The 20308-nt window shown below is 33.4% G+C and overlaps 1 protein-coding gene and 2 pseudogenes across 1 annotated transcript; all 3 read left to right on the top strand.

Annotated features, from left to right (window-relative positions):
* Positions 1–3133: 3133 nt before the first annotated feature.
* On the top strand, positions 3134–5889 carry LOC127130485 (cation/H(+) antiporter 15-like; annotated as a pseudogene).
* A 4046-nt stretch (positions 5890–9935) lies between these two features.
* Positions 9936–12699, top strand: LOC127130484 (cation/H(+) antiporter 15-like; annotated as a pseudogene).
* Positions 12700–16657: 3958 nt separating this feature from the next.
* LOC127130483 (cation/H(+) antiporter 15) lies at positions 16658–19423 on the top strand. The gene is made up of 3 exons (XM_051059486.1): positions 16658–16849; positions 17071–18084; positions 18176–19423. Exons 1-3 carry the CDS (start codon positions 16658–16660, stop codon positions 19421–19423), a joined length of 2454 nt encoding a protein of 817 aa, XP_050915443.1.
* The last annotated feature ends 885 nt before the right edge of the window (positions 19424–20308 follow it).

Here is a 20308-nt window from a genome sequence, read left to right as displayed (position 1 = left end):
TAAAGAATGATCCAGGTGTAAAAATGTCGAAAGTTAGCAAAAGTATAAGAAAGTTAAGAATTAGACCAAGAAGGCGGTGAGTGAAGCAAGAATCCAAACTTTTGACGGTTTATAACAATCTTTAGGAACCAAGGAGGGAGAAAATTTTTATATGTAGGCTTACTAAGGGAAGGGAAAGAAAAATAAGATTTGGATCAAGTGAAGTGTATTAAAGATGAAGAAGGCAAAACTTGATTCTGGGAAATGATATAAAGGATATGTGAGATACATATTTCTACAATTTATTTAATGAAAGATATGATATTTCACATGACTCTAACTGGCTCGACATTTGAGAAAAGGATGAAAACTGTAATTACTACCATCAGATTCAACAACAAGAAGTGAAAGAAGCGATGAAAAGGATTAGTAACAATAAGACAGTTGGTCCAGAAACACACCTATTGAAGTATGGAAATTTCTTGGAGATAGAGGAATTAAGTGATTCACCCAACTCTTTAAGGAAATTACAGGTCAAAGTAAATAGCAGATGAATGGAGAATAATCACTTTAGTTCCAATCTATAAGAACAAATGGGATATATAAAACCATGCAAATTATAGGGGGATCAAGCTTATGAGTCATACCATGAAGTTTTCGAAACTACTGGTTGATCCGAGACTAAGAAAAGAGACTCAAGCTACTGAGAATCAATTTGTTTTCATGTCAGAGTGGTCGACCATGAAAGCGATCTATCTACTACGGCGTGTGATGGAGCACTATTGGATGGACCAACAAGACTTGCACTAAATTTTCATTGACTTGGAGAATGTGTATGATAGAGTGCCTAGGGAGATATGTACGAAGGCGTATCAACTAGTGTGCGAACTCATGGTGGAGAGACAGACGATTTCCCCATTACAATAGGATTGCACCAAGGTTAAACCCTAAACCCCTACTTTTTTACTTTAATTTGGATGTACTCATGGAACACATCCAAGAGGTAGTACTGAGATGTATGCTTTTTGAAAATGATATAGTTCTACTTGGAGAGTCGAAACAAGATTTAAATGAGAGGTTGAAGACTTGGAGCCGAGTTTTAGAAACGCATGGTTTTCGGCTAAGCAGAAGTAAGACGACATATATGGAATGTAAGTTCAACAAAAGGAGAAATATCTTTAATCTATAGGTGATAGTTGGAGACCATATCATCCCACAAGTCACGTGGTTTAAATATCTCGCGTCTGTAGTACAAAATGATGGAGAAATAAAAGGGGATATAAACAATTGAATTTAAGTTGGGTGACTGAAATGGAGGAGAGATTCAAGGGTTTTATGTGAGACAAAAGTACCTCTAAAGTTAAAGAGAAAATTTTATTGGATTGTAAGGACATGCGATGTTGTACGGGACAAAATTTTTGGTGGTTGAGAATCAACATGAGAATACATTAAGTGTAACAGAGATGGGGATGTTACATTGGATGTGTGGTAAGAATAAACAAAATAAGATTATAAATGACAATATTTGAGAGTGTTGGGGTAACACCTATGTAGAAAAGATGGTGGAAAATAGACTTAAGTGATTTGGACATGTAGAGAGAAGATCTGTAGATTCTGTAGTAAAGAGAGTAGATCAGATGGAGAGAAGTCAAACTAACTTGAGGTAGAGGAAGACATGGAAAAATTGTAAGAGAAGCTATTAAGAAGGATCTCAAGATTAACGATTTGGATAGAAGAATGTTCTTGGATAGATCATTATGACAAAAGTTGAAATATATATTCGACCGCATTTAGTGGAATAAAACATGGTTGTTATTCTATATGAGCGTATCATATATTGACTTTTAAAATTTTATGCATGTGTCGTATTATACTCTTATCTTAATCGGTATTGACGTTTCTTACGATTCCATAGAAATTCTTATTATCACATGATATCATTGGTGATGTGATGTCTTCTTCATTTATTCATTAATAAGTATAACAATGGATAGTTTGTTGTGAGCCTACATCAAACATGAGCTGTATCATCAGAGAATACTGTCTTTTTTACTTTACTAGATCATCAAAGAGTATTGTTATTAGATAATGTGATGTTTACAAAACAAAAGACACCGTCATTGCATTCTGAAACCTTTAATGTGTGTTATAGTGCCAAATCTTGTGGCATATATTCTAGGTATTACTTCTTGATTTTCTTATTGAAATTTTGAATTGGTTATATACCTCTGGATTTTATGAACATTTGCAGCATCTAGAAAGTGTAAGATTCAGACTCAGTTCGACCAAGGGCTTTATAGCTATGTGGCTATGGAAGCTGAGCAAAGGTTTTGTTGACTAAGCCTTATCTGTGTTTAAAATACTTACATATTAAATTTAATCAATTATGTGCTCAACTTTAAAGGTGCTTAAGATAAAAGTTGCATATTTCTATAGTTAAAATATTAATATGCTTATTTTTTTTGGGTCTGTTATATTAAAATTTCTACAATAAATTCTTATTTTTATATAAAAAGCGATCTTATTCTTATTAATTCTTTATGAACGGTTGATAATTAAATAGACCGAATAATGATTTTATCTTAGATAATGTAAAATAGTTTTTTTTAAGTTCAGAATTTTAATTTGGTATTTATACATTTATCTTTTATAATTTTATTTATGTGACTTAATGTCTCATTAGTTTTTTTATAATTTTATTTATCTGACTTAATGTCTCATTAGTTTTTTGAAACAATTTTGAAAACAAATTTAATATTTTCAGAAATAAAAGAAGACAGTCGGAAAGCGGTATGGAACATTCTGATATCGTCATTGGTTAGTTTTCATCAATTTGAATTTGTTTTAAGTAACTAATAGAGGTTCAATGTCTAAATTTAGTGTATGGCGGAAGCGGATATACATAATGTTTATCACAAAAAAAACTATCATCAAAAAGCAACCATAATCTCAGCATAGATCATGAAAAATAGAGCACTCTGTAAAATAGTAGCAACAAACAATGTAAACTGCATTTGCCAGCTCTAATACATCATTGTTCATCATAACTTGCATGTTATCAAGGTAAAAGAAACAACATAGTATTTAAATGAGAAGAAAAAAATACATTAACATAAGAAATTAATCAAGAGAAGAAAGAACAATAAAAGAAAAGATGGAGATGGCAAATTATGCATGTTATAATGTATCATTTAGTCCTTCAAACAATATCTGGATGGCTGATGATATTATGATAAAACACGTTCCTCTTTTGTGTCTCCAAATTGCTTATGATATTTTGGTTTCTCGGCTTTTCTACTTCGTCCTCAAGCCCCTTCGTGTGCCCCTCATTATTGCGCAGGTGTTGGTAAGTATTCATTCATCATATATTTCTTTCTTTCTTTTTCTAGTAAATTTGAATCATCAATACACATGATAGTTAGTCACATTGAATTTTCAACTTAAAAACATATAAAAGTTCATACATTAAGACTGCCATAAAAACATATAAAAGTTCAAACATTAAGACTGCGTTGCATAAATAAGAGATAAAAAAATATAATAATTTATGAACTTTATATAATGCAGGCTGGTTTTACTCTGAGTCCAAGTCTCTTGGGAAATTTCGAATGGGTATTTTCCTTGTTTTACAGTCAATATGGAATCCTAACCGTTGAAACCTTTGCAAACTTAGGAATAATGTACTATGTGTTCCTAAGTGGATTAGAAATGAATTCAGACACCATCTTAAGATCAAGGAAGAAAGGTACAAGCATAGCAATTGTCGGCATTGTGACGCCAATGTTATTTGGTGTTGGATTTCTAGCTCTACAACAAAAACTTATAGATAAAAATGATGTTTTTGCACAAACACCAAAAGAAAATCAAGGCAAAGCATATTTATTCTGGTGTTTAGCACTTTCTGTAACAGGTTTCCCTGTCCTTGCGAGAATCTTAAACTTTTATATACAAAGCTTGGAAAAGATGCATTGACAGCAGCTATGTTAACCGATGCATATGGTTGGGTTATGTTCACCTTGTTGATTCCTTATTCGACTAGAGGTGGAAAGCCTTATCTCTCAGTAATCTCTACTTTGATGTTCATAGTTTTTTGCTTTGCTGTGGTGAGACCTATCCTTACTCCAATCATTGAACACAAAACACGTATGAACACGTGGAGAAAATCACACCTATTGGACGTGTTGACGGGAGTGTTTATTTGTTCCTACATTATAGATTCTCTCGGTACACATCCTATTGTTGGAGCCTTTGTGTTTGGATTAATTTTGCCTCATGGAAAGTTTGCTGATATGGTTTTGGAATTGTCGGCCGATTTTGTTTCTGGGATTCTGTGTCCTGTTTACTTTGCTGGATTTGGTTTTAGACTCAACTTGCCTTTCCTTTGGAAGCAAAAGAATGTAGGTTTAATGTTGTTGATTATGCTTTTGTTATGCATACCTAAAGTTTTGAGCTCTGTGATTGTCACTTTCTTCTTCGGTATGCCTGCCCGAGATGGAGTTGCCATTGGATTGCTTCTCAACACCAAGGGTATCATGGCTGTCATACTACTGAATGTTGCTTGGGACAAAAGGGTAATTTTAAACTACCAATTTTCTATTATGGCATGATTTAAACCAAACAGCCTTTTAACCAAGTTACTTTTTTTTCTTTTTTTCTCTGCAGATTTTGGATCCATATACTTTCATGGTTATGATGCTTGCTATTATAGTAATGACTGTAATGGTTTCTCCCTTGATCAATGCAATATACAAACCAAAATTCCGATTCATGCAATCGCAATTAAGGACCGTGCAAAAACTGAGGTTCGATATGGTGCTTCGAATCGTCGCTTGTGTCCACAATGCTAAACATGCCAATAACATGATCCATGTCATTGAAGCCATAAATGCTACTAGACTTTCACCTATACATGTCTCTGTAGCTCACTTAGTTCAACTCACTAGACATGGCACATCTATTCTTGTTTCCCAAATGGATAATTCAAACAGCACGGTTGGTGGCGCAGAAGCAGCCAACTATGGATCACAATTAGAGTTTAAGAGCATAACTAACACATTTGAAGAACTTGTAGAACAATACAATGCGGTTAGGTTTGACATATCAAGTGTTGTCTCGTCCTACACAACTATCCATGAGGACATTTACAACGTTGCCGAAGAGAAACGCGCCAGCCTAATTATCCTTCCCTTTCACAAAGAGTACTCAACAATAGAAAATGCTCCAGAAATAATCCACAATGAACATTGTGAGATAAACAAAAATGTTCTACAACAAGCACCTTGTTCAGTAGGGATCTTTGTGGACCGCAGTTTAGGATCGTTGTTAGAAACAAAACTGCACATTATAATGATTTTCATCGGTGGACCTGACGACCGTGAAGCCTTGTCTATTGCATGGAGAATGGCGGGGCATCCAGGAACACAATTACATGTTGTGAGGATCAATCTGTTAGGTAAGGCTGCAGAAGAAACAAAATTAAAAATGGAAAAAAGCAAGTATCATCACGAAATGTTGTCGACGATTATAGACAATGTGATGCAAAAAGAGTTGGATGAAGAGTGTATAATTTTCTTCAGGCACAAGGCAGTGAACAATAACGATTCAATTCTTTACTCAGAGAAGGAAGTCCATTCGAATACGGGCGAAGAGATTCCAACGCTTCTTAACGATATTGATAAACCTGGATATGATTTGTACATTGTTGGACAAGGAAGTGGTAAAAACTCGGTGATTTTTTCGAGGTTGTTGGAATGGTGTGACCATCCTGAACTTGGTGTTATAGGTGACATATTGGCTTCAACTAGCTTTGGTACGCAATCTTCTGTGCTTATTGTACAACAGTATTTGGTTGGGAGAAAACTCGTTGTTAGAAAGTGTCATGAAGTGAAAAGTGGTACTGAAAATTTGTAAAAGATTGCTCGACGAGACAAAGTTTTGGATTATTGAATATTTTGTATAGTTAGAATGATTTGTTTCATTTTTTTAATAAATTAAGTGGTTAGAGTCCATCATGTAAATTCATTTATTTATTATACCATATTTCAATTTATTTTTTTAATAGTTAAATCATTTTATGCGTTTGCCCTTACCTGCATTACATGTTTTAACACTATTATATGATTTACTTATTTAAACGATCAGATATTTAATATAATATATTAAAATTGAATAGCGTGGTTTTGAGTCGTACATTTAAAGGTGTTAAAATGGCTAGTTCATACGGGTCATCTGTCAGACTCAAAAAATTATTGGGTATGCCATAAGATTCAATGCTCCATAGTAAAAAACTCCCCCAACAAATAGTATCATGAGTCTTTGGTTCGAGAAAGGGACCGGATTACTTGTATCGAAAGTCAACGGCGCCAATGTGGTGAACAAGAAACATTTAGAATGATTTGTTTTTTTTATTATTATAAATTAAGTGGTTAATGTCCATTATGTAAAGTCATTTATATATTATACCTTATTTCAATTTAATTTTTTAATAGTTAAATTATTTTATGTGTCTGCTCGTACCTGCTTTATACTTATTTAAAGGGTCAAAATATTTAATATAATATATTAAAATAGAAAAATGTGCTTTTAAGCTAATATAAATACATTTAAACCCGTAAAGAAACTTTTCAACATGATCTTGGAGGGACAGTTTAGACAGCCACAAGGAAGTGCACATGATATGTGGAATAAGATGTCCAAAGAGATTAGAAAAGTAGCCAAAGAGGCGTTGGAAGAATCAAGATATTCTGGAACTAGGGGTAAATAATCATAGTGGTTGAATGAAAGTGTTCGAAGTAAATTTAGAGTAAAAAGTGAATGTTTTAAAGAATGATCCAAGTATAAAAATGTAGAAAAGTTAGCAAAACTATAAGAAAGTTAAGAATTAGACCAAGAAGGCGGTGAGTGAAGCAAGAATCCAAACTTTTGACGGTTTATAACAATCTTTAGGCACCAAGGAGGGAGAAAAATATATATGTAGGCTTGCTAAGGAAAGGGAAAGAAAAATGAGATTTGGATCAAGTGAAGTGTGTTAAAGATGAAGAAGGCAAAGCTTGATTCTGGGAAATGATATAAAGGATATGTGAGATACATATTTCTACAATTTATTTAATGAAAGATATGATATTTCACATGACTCTAACTGGCTCGACATTTGAGAAAAGGATGAAAACTGTAATTACTACCATCAAATTCAACAACAAGAAGTGAAACAAGCGATGAAAAGGATTAGTAACAGTAAGACAGTTGGTCCAGAAACACACCTATTGAAGTATGGAAATTTCTTGGAGATAGAGGAATTAAGTGACTCACCCAACTCTTTAACGAAATTACGAGGTCAAAGTAAATGGCAGATGAATGGAGAATAAGCACTTTAGTTCCAACCTATAAGATAAATGGGATATATAAAGTCATGCAAATTATAGGGGGATCAAACTTATGAGTCATACCATGAAGTTTTGGAAAATACTGGTTGAACAAAGACTAAGAAAAGAGACTCAAGCTACTGAGAATCAATTTGTTTTCATGTCAGAGTGGTCGACCATGAAAGCGATCTATCTACTACAGCGTGTGATGGAGCACTATATGATGGACCAACAAGACTTTCACTAAATTTTCATTGACTTGGAGAATGTGTATGATAGAGTGCCTAGGGAGATATGTACGAAGGCGTATCAACTAGTGTGCGAACTCATGGTGGAGAGACAGACGATTTCCCCATTACAATAGGATTGCACCAAGGTTAAACCCTAAACCCCTACTTTTTTACTTTAATTTGGATGTACTCATGGAACACATCCAAGAGGTAGTACTGAGATGTATGCTTTTTGAAAATGATATAGTTCTACTTGGAGAGTCGAAACAAGATTTAAATGAGAGGTTGGAGACTTGGAGCCGAGTTTTAGAAACGCATGGTTTTCGGCTAAACAGAAGTAAGACGAAATATATGGAATGTAAGTTCAACAAAAGGAGAAATATCTTTAATCTATAGGTGATAGTTGGAGACCATATCATCCCACAAGTCACGTGGTTTAAATATCTCGCGTCTGTAGTACAAAACAATGGAGAAATAAAAGGGGATATAAACAATTGAATTTAGGTTGGGTGACTGAAATGGAGGAGGGATTCAAAGGTTTTATGTGAGACAAAAGTACCTCTAAAGTTAAAGAGAAAATTTTATTGGATTGTAGGGACATGCGATGTTGTACGAGACAAAATGTTTGGTGGTTGAGAATTAACATGAGAATACATTAAGTGTAACAGAGATGGGGATGTTACATTGGATGTGTGGTAAGAATAAACAAAATAAGATTATAAATGACAATATTTGAGAGTGTTGGGGTAACACCTATGTAGAAAAGATGGTGGAAAATAGACTTAAGTGATTTGGACATGTAGAGAGAAGATCTGTAGATTCTGTAGTAAAGAGAGTAGATCAGATGGAGAGAAATCAAACTAACTTGAGGTAGAGGAAGACATGGAAAAATTGTAAGAGAAGCTATTAAGAAAGATCTCAAGATTAACGATTTGGATAGAAGAATGTTCTTGGATAGATCATTATGACAAAAGTTGAAATATATATTCGACCGCATTTAGTGGAATAAAACATGGTTGTTATTGTATATAAGCGTATCATATATTGACTTTTAAAATTTTATGCATATGTGTCGTATTATACTCTTATCTTAATCGGTATTGATGTTTCTTGGGATTCCATAGAAATTCTTATTATCACATGATATCATTGGTGATGTGATGTCTTCTTCATTCATTCATTAATAAGTATAACAATGGATAGTTTGTTGTGAGCCTACATCAAACATGAGTTGTATCATCAGAGAATACTGTCTTTTTTACTTTACTAGATCATCAAAGAGTATTGTTATTACATAATGTGATGTTTATAAAACAAAAGACACCGTCATTGCATTCTGAAACCTTTAATGTGTGTTATAGTGCCAAATCTTGTGGCATATATTCTAAGTATTACTTCTTGATTTTCTTATTGAAAATTTGAAATGGTTATATACCTCTGGATTTTATGAACATTTACAGCATCTAGAAAGTGTAAGATTCAGACTCAGTTCGACCAAGGGCTTTATAGCTATGTGGCTGTGGAAGATGAGCAAAGGTTTTGTTGACTAAGCCTTATCTGTGTTTAAAATACTTACATATTAAATTTAATCAATTATGTGCTCAACTTTAAAGGTGCTTAAGATAAAAGTTGCATATTTCTATAGTTAAAATATTAATATGCTTATTTTTTTTGGGTCTGTTATATTAAAATTTCTACAATAAATTCTTATTTTTATATAAAAAGCGATCTTATTCTTATTAATTCTTTATGAACGGTTGATAATTAAATAGACCGAATAATGATTTTATCTTAGATAATGTAAAATAGTTTTTTTTAAGTTCAGAATTTTAATTTGGTATTTATACATTTATCTTTTATAGTTTTATTTATGTGACTTAATGTCTCATTAGTTTTTTTATAATTTTATTTATCTGACTTAATGTCTCATTAGTTTTTTGAAACAATTTTGAAAACAGATTTAATATTTTCAGAAATAAAAGAAGACAGTCGGAAAGCGGTATGGAACATTCTGATATCGTCATTGGTTAGTTTTCATCAATTTGAATTTGTTTTAAGTAACTAATAGAGGTTCAATGTCTAAATTTAGTGTATGGCGGAAGCGGATATACGTAATGTTTATCACAAAAAAAAACTATCATCAAAAAGCAACCATAATCTCAGCATAGATCATGAAAAATAGAGCACTCTGTAAAATAGTAGCAACAAACAATGTAAACTGCATTTGCCAGCTCTAATACATCATTGTTCATCATAACTTGCATGTTATCCAGGTAAAAGAAACAATATAGTATTTAAATGAGAAGAAAAAAAATACATTAACATAAGAAATTAATCAAGAGAAAAAAGAACAATAAAAGAAAAGATGGAGATGGCAAATTATGCATGTTATAATGTATCATTTAGTCCTTCAAACAATATCTGGATGGCTGATGATATTATGATAAAACACGTTCCTCTTTTGTGTCTCCAAATTGCTTATGATATTTTGGTTTCTCGGCTTTTCTACTTCGTCCTCAAGCCCCTTCGTGTGCCCCTCATTATTGCGCAGGTGTTGGTAAGTATTCATTCATCATATATTTCTTTCTTTCTTTTTCTAGTAAATTTGAATCATCAATACACATGATAGTTAGTCACATTGAATTTTCAACTTAAAAACATATAAAAGTTCATACATTAAGACTGCCATAAAAACATATAAAAGTTCAAACATTAAGACTGCGTTGCATAAATAAGAGATAAAAAATATAATAATTTATGAACTTTATATAATGCAGGCTGGTTTTACTCTGAGTCCAAGTCTCTTGGGAAATTTCGAATGGGTATTTTCCTTGTTTTACAGTCAATATGGAATCCTAACCGTTGAAACCTTTGCAAACTTAGGAATAATGTACTATGTGTTCCTAAGTGGATTAGAAATGAATTCAGACACCATCTTAAGATCAAGGAAGAAAGGTACAAGCATAGCAATTGTCGGCATTGTGACGCCAATGTTATTTGGTGTTGGATTTCTAGCTCTACAACAAAAACTTATAGATAAAAATGATGTTTTCGCACAAACACCAAAAGAAAATCAAGGCAAAGCATATTTATTCTGGTGTTTAGCACTTTCTGTAACAGGTTTCCCTGTCCTTGCGAGAATCTTAGCTAATCTTAAACTTTTATATACAAAGCTTGGAAAAGATGCATTGACAGCAACTATGTTAACCGATGCATATGGTTGGGTTATGTTCACCTTGTTGATTCCTTATTCGACTAGAGGTGGAAAGCCTTATCTCTCAGTAATCTCTACTTTGATGTTCATAGTTTTTTGCTTTGCTGTGGTGAGACCTATCCTTACTCCAATCATTGAACACAGAACACGTATGAACACGTGGAGAAAATCACACCTATTGGACGTGTTGACGGGAGTGTTTATTTGTTCCTACATTACAGATTCTCTCGGTACACATCCTATTGTTGGAGCCTTTGTGTTTGGATTAATTTTGCCTCATGGAAAGTTTGCTGATATGGTTTTGGAATTGTCGGCCGATTTTGTTTCTGGGATTCTGTGTCCTGTTTACTTTGCTGGATTTGGTTTTAGACTCAACTTGCCTTTCCTTTGGAAGCAAAAGAATGTAGGTTAATGTTGTTGATTATGCTTTTATTATGCATACCTAAAGTTTTGAGCTCTGTGATTGTCACTTTCTTCTTCGGTATGCCTGCCCGAGATGGAGTTGCCATTGGATTGCTTCTCAACACCAAGGGTATCATGGCTGTCATACTACTGAATGTTGCTTGGGACAAAAGGGTAATTTTAAACTACCAATTTTCTATTATGGCATGATTTAAACCAAACAGCCTTTTAACCAAGTTACTTTTTTTTCTTTTTTTCTCTGCAGATTTTGGATCCATATACTTTCATGGTTATGATGCTTGCTATTATAGTAATGACTGTAATGGTTTCTCCCTTGATCAATGCAATATACAAACCAAAATTCCGATTCATGCAATCGCAATTAAGGACCGTGCAAAAACTGAGGTTCGATATGGTGCTTCGAATCGTCGCTTGTGTCCACAATGCTAAACATGCCAATAACATGATCCATGTCATTGAAGCCACAAATGCTACTAGACTTTCACCTATACATGTCTCTGTAGCTCACTTAGTTCAACTCACTAGACATGGCACATCTATTCTTGTTTCCCAAATGGATAATTCAAACAGCACGGTTGGTGGCGCAGAAGCAACCAACTATGGATCACAATTAGAGTTTAAGAGCATAACTAACACATTTGAAGAACTTGTAGAACAATACAATGCGGTTAGGTTTGACATATCAAGTGTTGTCTCGTCCTACACAACTATCCATGAGGACATTTACAACGTTGCCGAAGAGAAACGCGCCAGCCTAATTATCCTTCCCTTTCACAAAGAGTACTCAACAATAGAAAATGCTCCAGAAATAATCCACAATGAACATTGTGAGATAAACAAAAATGTTCTACAACAAGCACCTTGTTCAGTAGGGATCTTTGTGGACCGCGGTTTAGGATCGTTGTTAGAAACAAAACTGCGCATTATAATGATTTTCATCGGTGGACCTGACGACCGTGAAGCCTTGTCTATTGCATGGAGAATGGCGGGGCACCCAGGAACACAATTACATGTTGTGAGGATCAATCTGTTAGGTAAGGCTGCAGAAGAAACAAAATTAAAAATGGAAAAAAGCAAGTATCATCACGGAATGTTGTCGACGATTATAGACAATGTGATGCAAAAAGAGTTGGATGAAGAGTGTATAATTTCCTTCAGGCACAAGGCAGTGAACAATAACGATTCAATTCTTTACTCAGAGAAGGAAGTCCATTCGAATACGGGCGAAGAGATTCCAACGCTTCTTAACGATATTGATAAACCTGGATATGATTTGTACATTGTTGGACAAGGAAGTGGTAAAAACTCGGTGATTTTTTCGAGGTTGTTGGAATGGTGTGACCATCCTGAACTTGGTGTTATAGGTGACATATTGGCTTCAACTAGCTTTGGTACGCAATCTTCTGTGCTTATTGTACAACAGTATTTGGTTGGGAGAAAACTCGTTGTTAGAAAGTGTCATGAAGTGAAAAGTGGTACTGAAAATTTGTAAAAGATTGCTCGACGAGACAAAGTTTTGGATTATTGAATATTTTGTATAGTTAGAATGATTTGTTTCATTTTTTTAATAAATTAAGTGGTTAGAGTCCATCATGTAAATTCATTTATTTATTATACCATATTTCAATTTATTTTTTTAATAGTTAAATCATTTTATGCGTTTGTCCTTACCTGCATTACATGTTTTAACACTATTATATGATTTACTTATTTAAACGATCAGATATTTAATATAATATATTAAAATTGAATAGCGTGGTTTTGAGTCGTACATTTAAAGGTGTTAAAATGGCTAGTTCATACGGGTCATCTGTCAGACTCAAAAAATTATTTGTATCGAAAGTCAACGGCGCCAATGTGGTGAACAAGAAACATTCAGAATGATTTGTTTTTTTTATTATTATAAATTAAGTGGTTAATGTCCATTATGTAAAGTCATTTATATATTATACCATATTTCAATTTAATTTTTTTAATAGTTAAATTATTTTATGTGTCTGCTCGTACCTGCTTTATACTTATTTAAAGGGTCAAAATATTTAATATAATATATTAAAATAGAAAAATGTGCTTTTAAGCTAATATAAATACATTTAAACCTGTAAAGAAACTTTTCAACATGATCTTGGAGGGACAGTTTAGACAGCCACAAGGAAGTGCACATGATATGTGGAATAAGATGTCCAAAGAGATTAGAAAAGTAGCCAAAGAGGCGTTGGAAGAATCAAGATATTCTGGAACTAGGGGTAAATAATCATAGTGGTTGAATGAAAGTGTTCGAAGTAAATTTAGAGTAAAAAGTGAATGTTTTAAAGAATGATCCAAGTATAAAAATGTAGAAAAGTTAGCAAAAGTATAAGAAAGTTAAGAATTAGACCAAGAAGGCGGTGAGTGAAGCAAGAATCCAAACTTTTGACGGTTTATAACAATCTTTAGGCACCAAGGAGGGAGAAAAATATATATGTAGGCTTGCTAAGGAAAGGGTAAGAAAAATGAGATTTGGATCAAGTGAAGTGTGTGAAAGATGAAGAAGGCAAAGCTTGATTCTGGGAAATGATATAAAGGATATGTGAGATACATATTTCTACAATTTATTTAATGAAAGATATGATATTTCACATGACTCTAACTGGCTCGACATTTGAGAAAAGGTTGAAAACTGTAATTACTACCATCAGATTCAACAACAAGAAGTGAAACAAGCGATGAAAAGGATTAGTAACAGTAAGACAGTTGGTCCAGAAACACACCTATTGAAGTATGGAAATTTCTTGAAGATAGAGGAATTAAGTGACTCACCCAACTCTTTAATGAAATTACGAGGTCAAAGTAAATGGCAGATGAATGGAGAATAAGCACTTTAGTTCCAACCTATAAGATAAATGGGATATATAAAATCATGCAAATTATAGGGGGATCAAACTTATGAGTCATACCATGAAGTTTTGGAAAATACTGGTTGAACAAAGACTAAGAAAAGAGACTCAAGCTACTGAGAATCAATTTGTTTTCATGTCAGAATGGTCGACCATGAAAGCGATCTATCTACTACGGCGTGTGATGGAGCACTATTGGATGGACCAACAAGACTTGCACTAAATTTTCATTGACTTGGAGAATGTGTATGATAGAGTGCCTAGGGAGATATGTACGAAGGCGTATCAACTAGTGTGCGAACTCATGGTGGAGAGACAGACGATTTCCCCATTACAATAGGATTGCACCAAGGTTAAACCCTAAACCCCTACTTTTTTACTTTAATTTGGATGTACTCATGGAACACATCCAAGAGGTAGTATTAAGATGTATGCTTTTTGAAAATGATATAGTTCTACTTGGAGAGTCGAAACAAGATTTAAATGAGAGGTTGAAGACTTGGAGCCGAGTTTTAGAAACACATGGTTTTCGGCTAAGCAGAAGTAAGACGAAATATATGGAATGTAAGTTCAACAAAAGGAGAAATATCTTTAATCTATAGGTGATAGTTGGAGACCATATCATCCCACAAGTCACGTGGTTTAAATATCTCGCGTCTGTAGTACAAAATGATGGAGAAATAAAAGGGGATATAAACAATTGAATTTAAGTTGGGTGACTGAAATGGAGGAGGGATTCAAGGGTTTTATGTGAGACAAAAGTACCTCTAAAGTTAAAGAGAAAATTTTATTGGATTGTAGGGACATGCGATGTTGTACGGGACAACATGTTTGGTGGTTGAGAATCAACATGAGAATACATTAAGTGTAACAGAGATGGGGATGTTACATTGGATGTGTGGTAAGAATAAACAAAATAAGATTATAAATGACAATATTAGAGAGTGTTGGGGTAACACCTTTGTAGAAAAGATGGTGGAAAATAGACTTAAGTGATTTGGACATGTAGAGAGAAGATCTGTAGATTCTGTAGTAAAGAGAGTAGATCAGATGGAGAGAAGTCAAACTAACTTGAGGTAGAGGAAGACATGGAAAAATTGTAAGAGAAGCTATTAAGAAAGATCTCAAGATTAACGATTTGGATAGAAGAATGTTCTTGGATAGATCATTATGACAAAAGTTGAAATATATATTCGACCCCATTTAGTGGAATAAAACATGGTTGTTATTGTATATGAGCGTATCATATATTGACTTTTAAAATTTTATGCATATGTGTCGTATTATACTCTTATCTTAATCGGTATTGACGTTTCTTGGGATTCCATAGAAATTCTTATTATCACATGATATCATTGGTGATGTGATGTCTTCTTCATTCATTCATTAATAAGTATAACAATGGATAGTTTGTTGTGAGCCTACATCAAACATGAGCTGTATCATCAGAGAATACTGTCTTTTTTACTTTACTAGATCATCAAAGAGTATTGTTGTTACATAATGTGATGTTTATAAAACAAAAGACACCGTCATTGCATTCTGAAACCTTTAATGTGTGTTATAGTGCCAAATCTTGTGGCATATATTCTAAGTATTACTTCTTGATTTTCTTATTGAAATTTTGAATTGGTTATATACCTCTGGATTTTATGAACATTTGCAGCATCTAGAAAGTGTAAGATTCAGACTCAGTTCGACCAAGGGCTTTATAGCTATGTGGCTATGGAAGCTGAGCAAAGGTTTTGTTGACTAAGCCTTATCTGTGTTTAAAATACTTACATATTAAATTTAATCAATTATGTGCTCAACTTTAAAGGTGCTTAAGATAAAAGTTGCATATTTCTATAGTTAAAATATTAATATGCTTATTTTTTTTGGGTCTGTTATATTAAAATTTCTACAATAAATTCTTATTTTTATATAAAAAGCGATCTTATTCTTATTAATTCTTAATGAACGGTTGATAATTAAATAGACCGAATAATGATTTTATCTTAGATAATGTAAAATAGTTTTTTTTTTTAAGTTCAGAATTTTAATTTGGTATTTATACATTTATCTTTTATAATTTTATTTATGTGACTTAATGTCTCATTAGTTTTTCATATAATTTTATTTATCTGACTTAATGTCTCATTAGTTTTTTGAAACAATTTTGAAAACAGATTTAATATTTTCAGAAATAAAAGAAGACAGTCGGAAAGCGGTATGGAACATTCTGATATCGTCATTGGTTAGTTTTCATCAATTTGAATTTGTTTTAAGTAACTAATAGAGGTTCAATGTCTAAATTTAGTGTATGGCGGAAGCGGATATACGTAATGTTTATCACCAAAAAAAACTATCATCAAAAAGCAACCATAATCTCAGCATAGATCATGAAAAATAGAGCACTCTGTAAAATAGTAGCAACAAACAATGTAAACTGCATTTGCCAGCTCTAATACATCATTGTTCATCTTAACTTGCATGTTATCCAGGTAAAAGAAACAACATAGTATTTAAATGAGAAGAAAAAAATACATTAACATAAGAAATTAATCAAGAGAAGAAAGAACAATAAAAGAAAAGATGGAGATGGCAAATTATGCATGTTATAATGTATCATTTAGTCCTTCAAACAATATCTGGATGGCTGATGATATTATGATAAAACACGTTCCTCTTTTGTGTCTCCAAATTGCTTATGATATTTTGGTTTCTCGGCTTTTCTACTTCGTCCTCAAGCCCCTTCGTGTGCCCCTCATTATTGCGCAGGTGTTGGTAAGTATTCATTCATCATATATTTCTTTCTTTCTTTTTCTAGTAAATTTGAATCATCAATACACATGATAGTTAGTCACATTAAATTTTCAACTTAAAAACATATAAAAGTTCATACATTAAGACTGCCATAAAAACATATAAAAGTTCAAACATTAAGACTGCGTTGCATAAATAAGAGATAAAAAAATATAATAATTTATGAACTTTATATAATGCAGGCTGGTTTTACTCTGAGTCCAAGTCTCTTGGGAAATTTCGAATGGGTATTTTCCTTGTTTTACAGTCAATATGGAATCCTAACCGTTGAAACCTTTGCAAACTTAGGAATAATGTACTATGTGTTCCTAAGTGGATTAGAAATGAATTCAGACACCATCTTAAGATCAAGGAAGAAAGGTACAAGCATAGCAATTGCCGGCATTGTGACGCCAATGTTATTTGGTGTTGGATTTCTAGCTCTACAACAAAAACTTATAGATAAAAATGATGTTTTCGCACAAACACCAAAAGAAAATCAAGGCAAAGCATATTTATTCTGGTGTTTAGCACTTTCTGTAACAGGTTTCCCTGTCCTTGCGAGAATCTTAGCTAATCTTAAACTTTTATATACAAAGCTTGGAAAAGATGCATTGACAGCAGCTATGTTAACCGATGCATATGGTTGGGTTATGTTCACCTTGTTGATTCCTTATTCGACTAGAGGTGGAAAGCCTTATCTCTCAGTAATCTCTACTTTGATGTTCATAGTTTTTTGCTTTGCTGTGGTGAGACCTATCCTTACTCCAATCATTGAACACAGAACACGTATGAACAGGTGGAGAAAATCACACCTATTGGACGTGTTGACGGGAGTGTTTATTTGTTCCTACATTACAGATTCTCTCGGTACACATCCTATTGTTGGAGCCTTTGTGTTTGGATTAATTTTGCCTCATGGAAAGTTTGCTGATATGGTTTTGGAATTGTCGGCCGATTTTGTTTCTGGGATTCTGTGTCCTGTTTACTTTGCTGGATTTGGTTTTAGACTCAACTTGCCTTTCCTTTGGAAGCAAAAGAATGTAGGTTTAATGTTGTTGATTATGCTTTTGTTATGCATACCTAAAGTTTTGAGCTCTGTGATTGTCACTTTCTTCTTCGGTATGCCTGCCCGAGATGGAGTTGCCATTGGATTGCTTCTCAACACCAAGGGTATCATGGCTGTCATACTACTGAATGTTGCTTGGGACAAAAGGGTAATTTTAAACTACCAATTTTCTATTATGGCATGATTTAAACCAAACAGCCTTTTAACCAAGTTACTTTTTTTTCTTTTTTTCTCTGCAGATTTTGGATCCATATACTTTCATGGTTATGATGCTTGCTATTATAGTAATGACTGTAATGGTTTCTCCCTTGATCAATGCAATATACAAACCAAAATTCCGATTCATGCAATCGCAATTAAGGACCGTGCAAAAACTGAGGTTCGATATGGTGCTTCGAATCGTCGCTTGTGTCCACAATGCTAAACATGCCAATAACATGATCCATGTCATTGAAGCCACAAATGCTACTAGACTTTCACCTATACATGTCTCTGTAGCTCACTTAGTTCAACTCACTAGACATGGCACATCTATTCTTGTTTCCCAAATGGATAATTCAAACAGCACGGTTGGTGGCGCAGAAGCAGCCAACTATGGATCACAATTAGAGTTTAAGAGCATAACTAACACATTTGAAGAACTTGTAGAACAATACAATGCGGTTAGGTTTGACATATCAAGTGTTGTCTCGTCCTACACAACTATCCATGAGGACATTTACAACGTTGCCGAAGAGAAACGCGCCAGCCTAATTATCCTTCCCTTTCACAAAGAGTACTCAACAATAGAAAATGCTCCAGAAATAATCCACAATGAACATTGTGAGATAAACAAAAATGTTCTACAACAAGCACCTTGTTCAGTAGGGATCTTTGTGGACCGCGGTTTAGGATCGTTGTTAGAAACAAAACTGCGCATTATAATGATTTTCATCGGTGGACCTGACGACCGTGAAGCCTTGTCTATTGCATGGAGAATGGCGGGGCACCCAGGAACACAATTACATGTTGTGAGGATCAATTTGTTAGGTAAGGCTGCAGAAGAAACAAAATTAAAAATGGAAAAAAGCAAGTATCATCACGGAATGTTGTCGACGATTATAGACAATGTGATGCAAAAAGAGTTGGATGAAGAGTGTATAATTTCCTTCAGGCACAAGGCAGTGAACAATAACGATTCAATTCTTTACTCAGAGAAGGAAGTCCATTCGAATACGGGCGAAGAGATTCCAACGCTTCTTAACGATATTGATAAACCTGGATATGATTTGTACATTGTTGGACAAGGAAGTGGTAAAAACTCGGTGATTTTTTCGAGGTTGTTGGAATGGTGTGACCATCCTGAACTTGGTGTTATAGGTGACATATTGGCTTCAACTAGCTTTGGTACGCAATCTTCTGTGCTTATTGTACAACAGTATTTGGTTGGGAGAAAACTCGTTGTTAGAAAGTGTCATGAAGTGAAAAGTGGTACTGAAAATTTGTAAAAGATTGCTCGACGAGACAAAGTTTTGGATTATTGAATATTTTGTATAGTTAGAATGATTTGTTTCATTTTTTTAATAAATTAAGTGGTTAGAGTCCATCATGTAAATTCATTTATTTATTATACCATATTTCAATTTATTTTTTTAATAGTTAAATCATTTTATGCGTTTGTCCTTACCTGCATTACATGTTTTAACACTATTATATGATTTACTTATTTAAACGATAAGATATTTAATATAATATATTAAAATTGAATAGCGTGGTTTTGAGTCGTACATTTAAAGGTGTTAAAATGGCTAGTTCATACGGGTCATCTGTCAGACTCAAAAAATTATTTGTATCGAAAGTCAACGGCGCCAATGTGGTGAACAAGAAACATTCAGAATGATTTGTTTTTTTTATTATTATAAATTAAGTGGTTAATGTCCATTATGTAAAGTCATTTATATATTATACCATATTTCAATTTAATTTTTTTAATAGTTAAATTATTTTATGTGTCTGCTCGTACCTGCTTTATACTTATTTAAAGGGTCAAAATATTTAATATAATATATTAAAAATAGAAAAATGTGCTTTTAAGCTAATATAAATACATTTAAACCCGTAAAGAAACTTTTCAACATGATCTTGGAGGGACAGTTTAGACAGCCACAAGGAAGTGCACATGATATGTGGAATAAGATGTCCAAAGAGATTAGAAAAGTAGCCAAAGAGGCGTTGGAAGAATCAAGATATTCTGGAACTAGGGGTAAATAATCATAGTGGTTGAATGAAAGTGTTCGAAGTAAATTTAGAGTAAAAAGTGAATGTTTTAAAGAATGATCCAAGTATAAAAATGTAGAAAAGTTAGCAAAAGTATAAGAAAGTTAAGAATTAGA

Source organism: Lathyrus oleraceus, chromosome 3, assembly GCF_024323335.1.
Source record: "Lathyrus oleraceus cultivar Zhongwan6 chromosome 3, CAAS_Psat_ZW6_1.0, whole genome shotgun sequence".
Lineage (NCBI taxonomy): Eukaryota > Viridiplantae > Streptophyta > Magnoliopsida > Fabales > Fabaceae > Lathyrus > Lathyrus oleraceus.
This window is presented reverse-complemented; position numbering and strand designations above follow the sequence as displayed.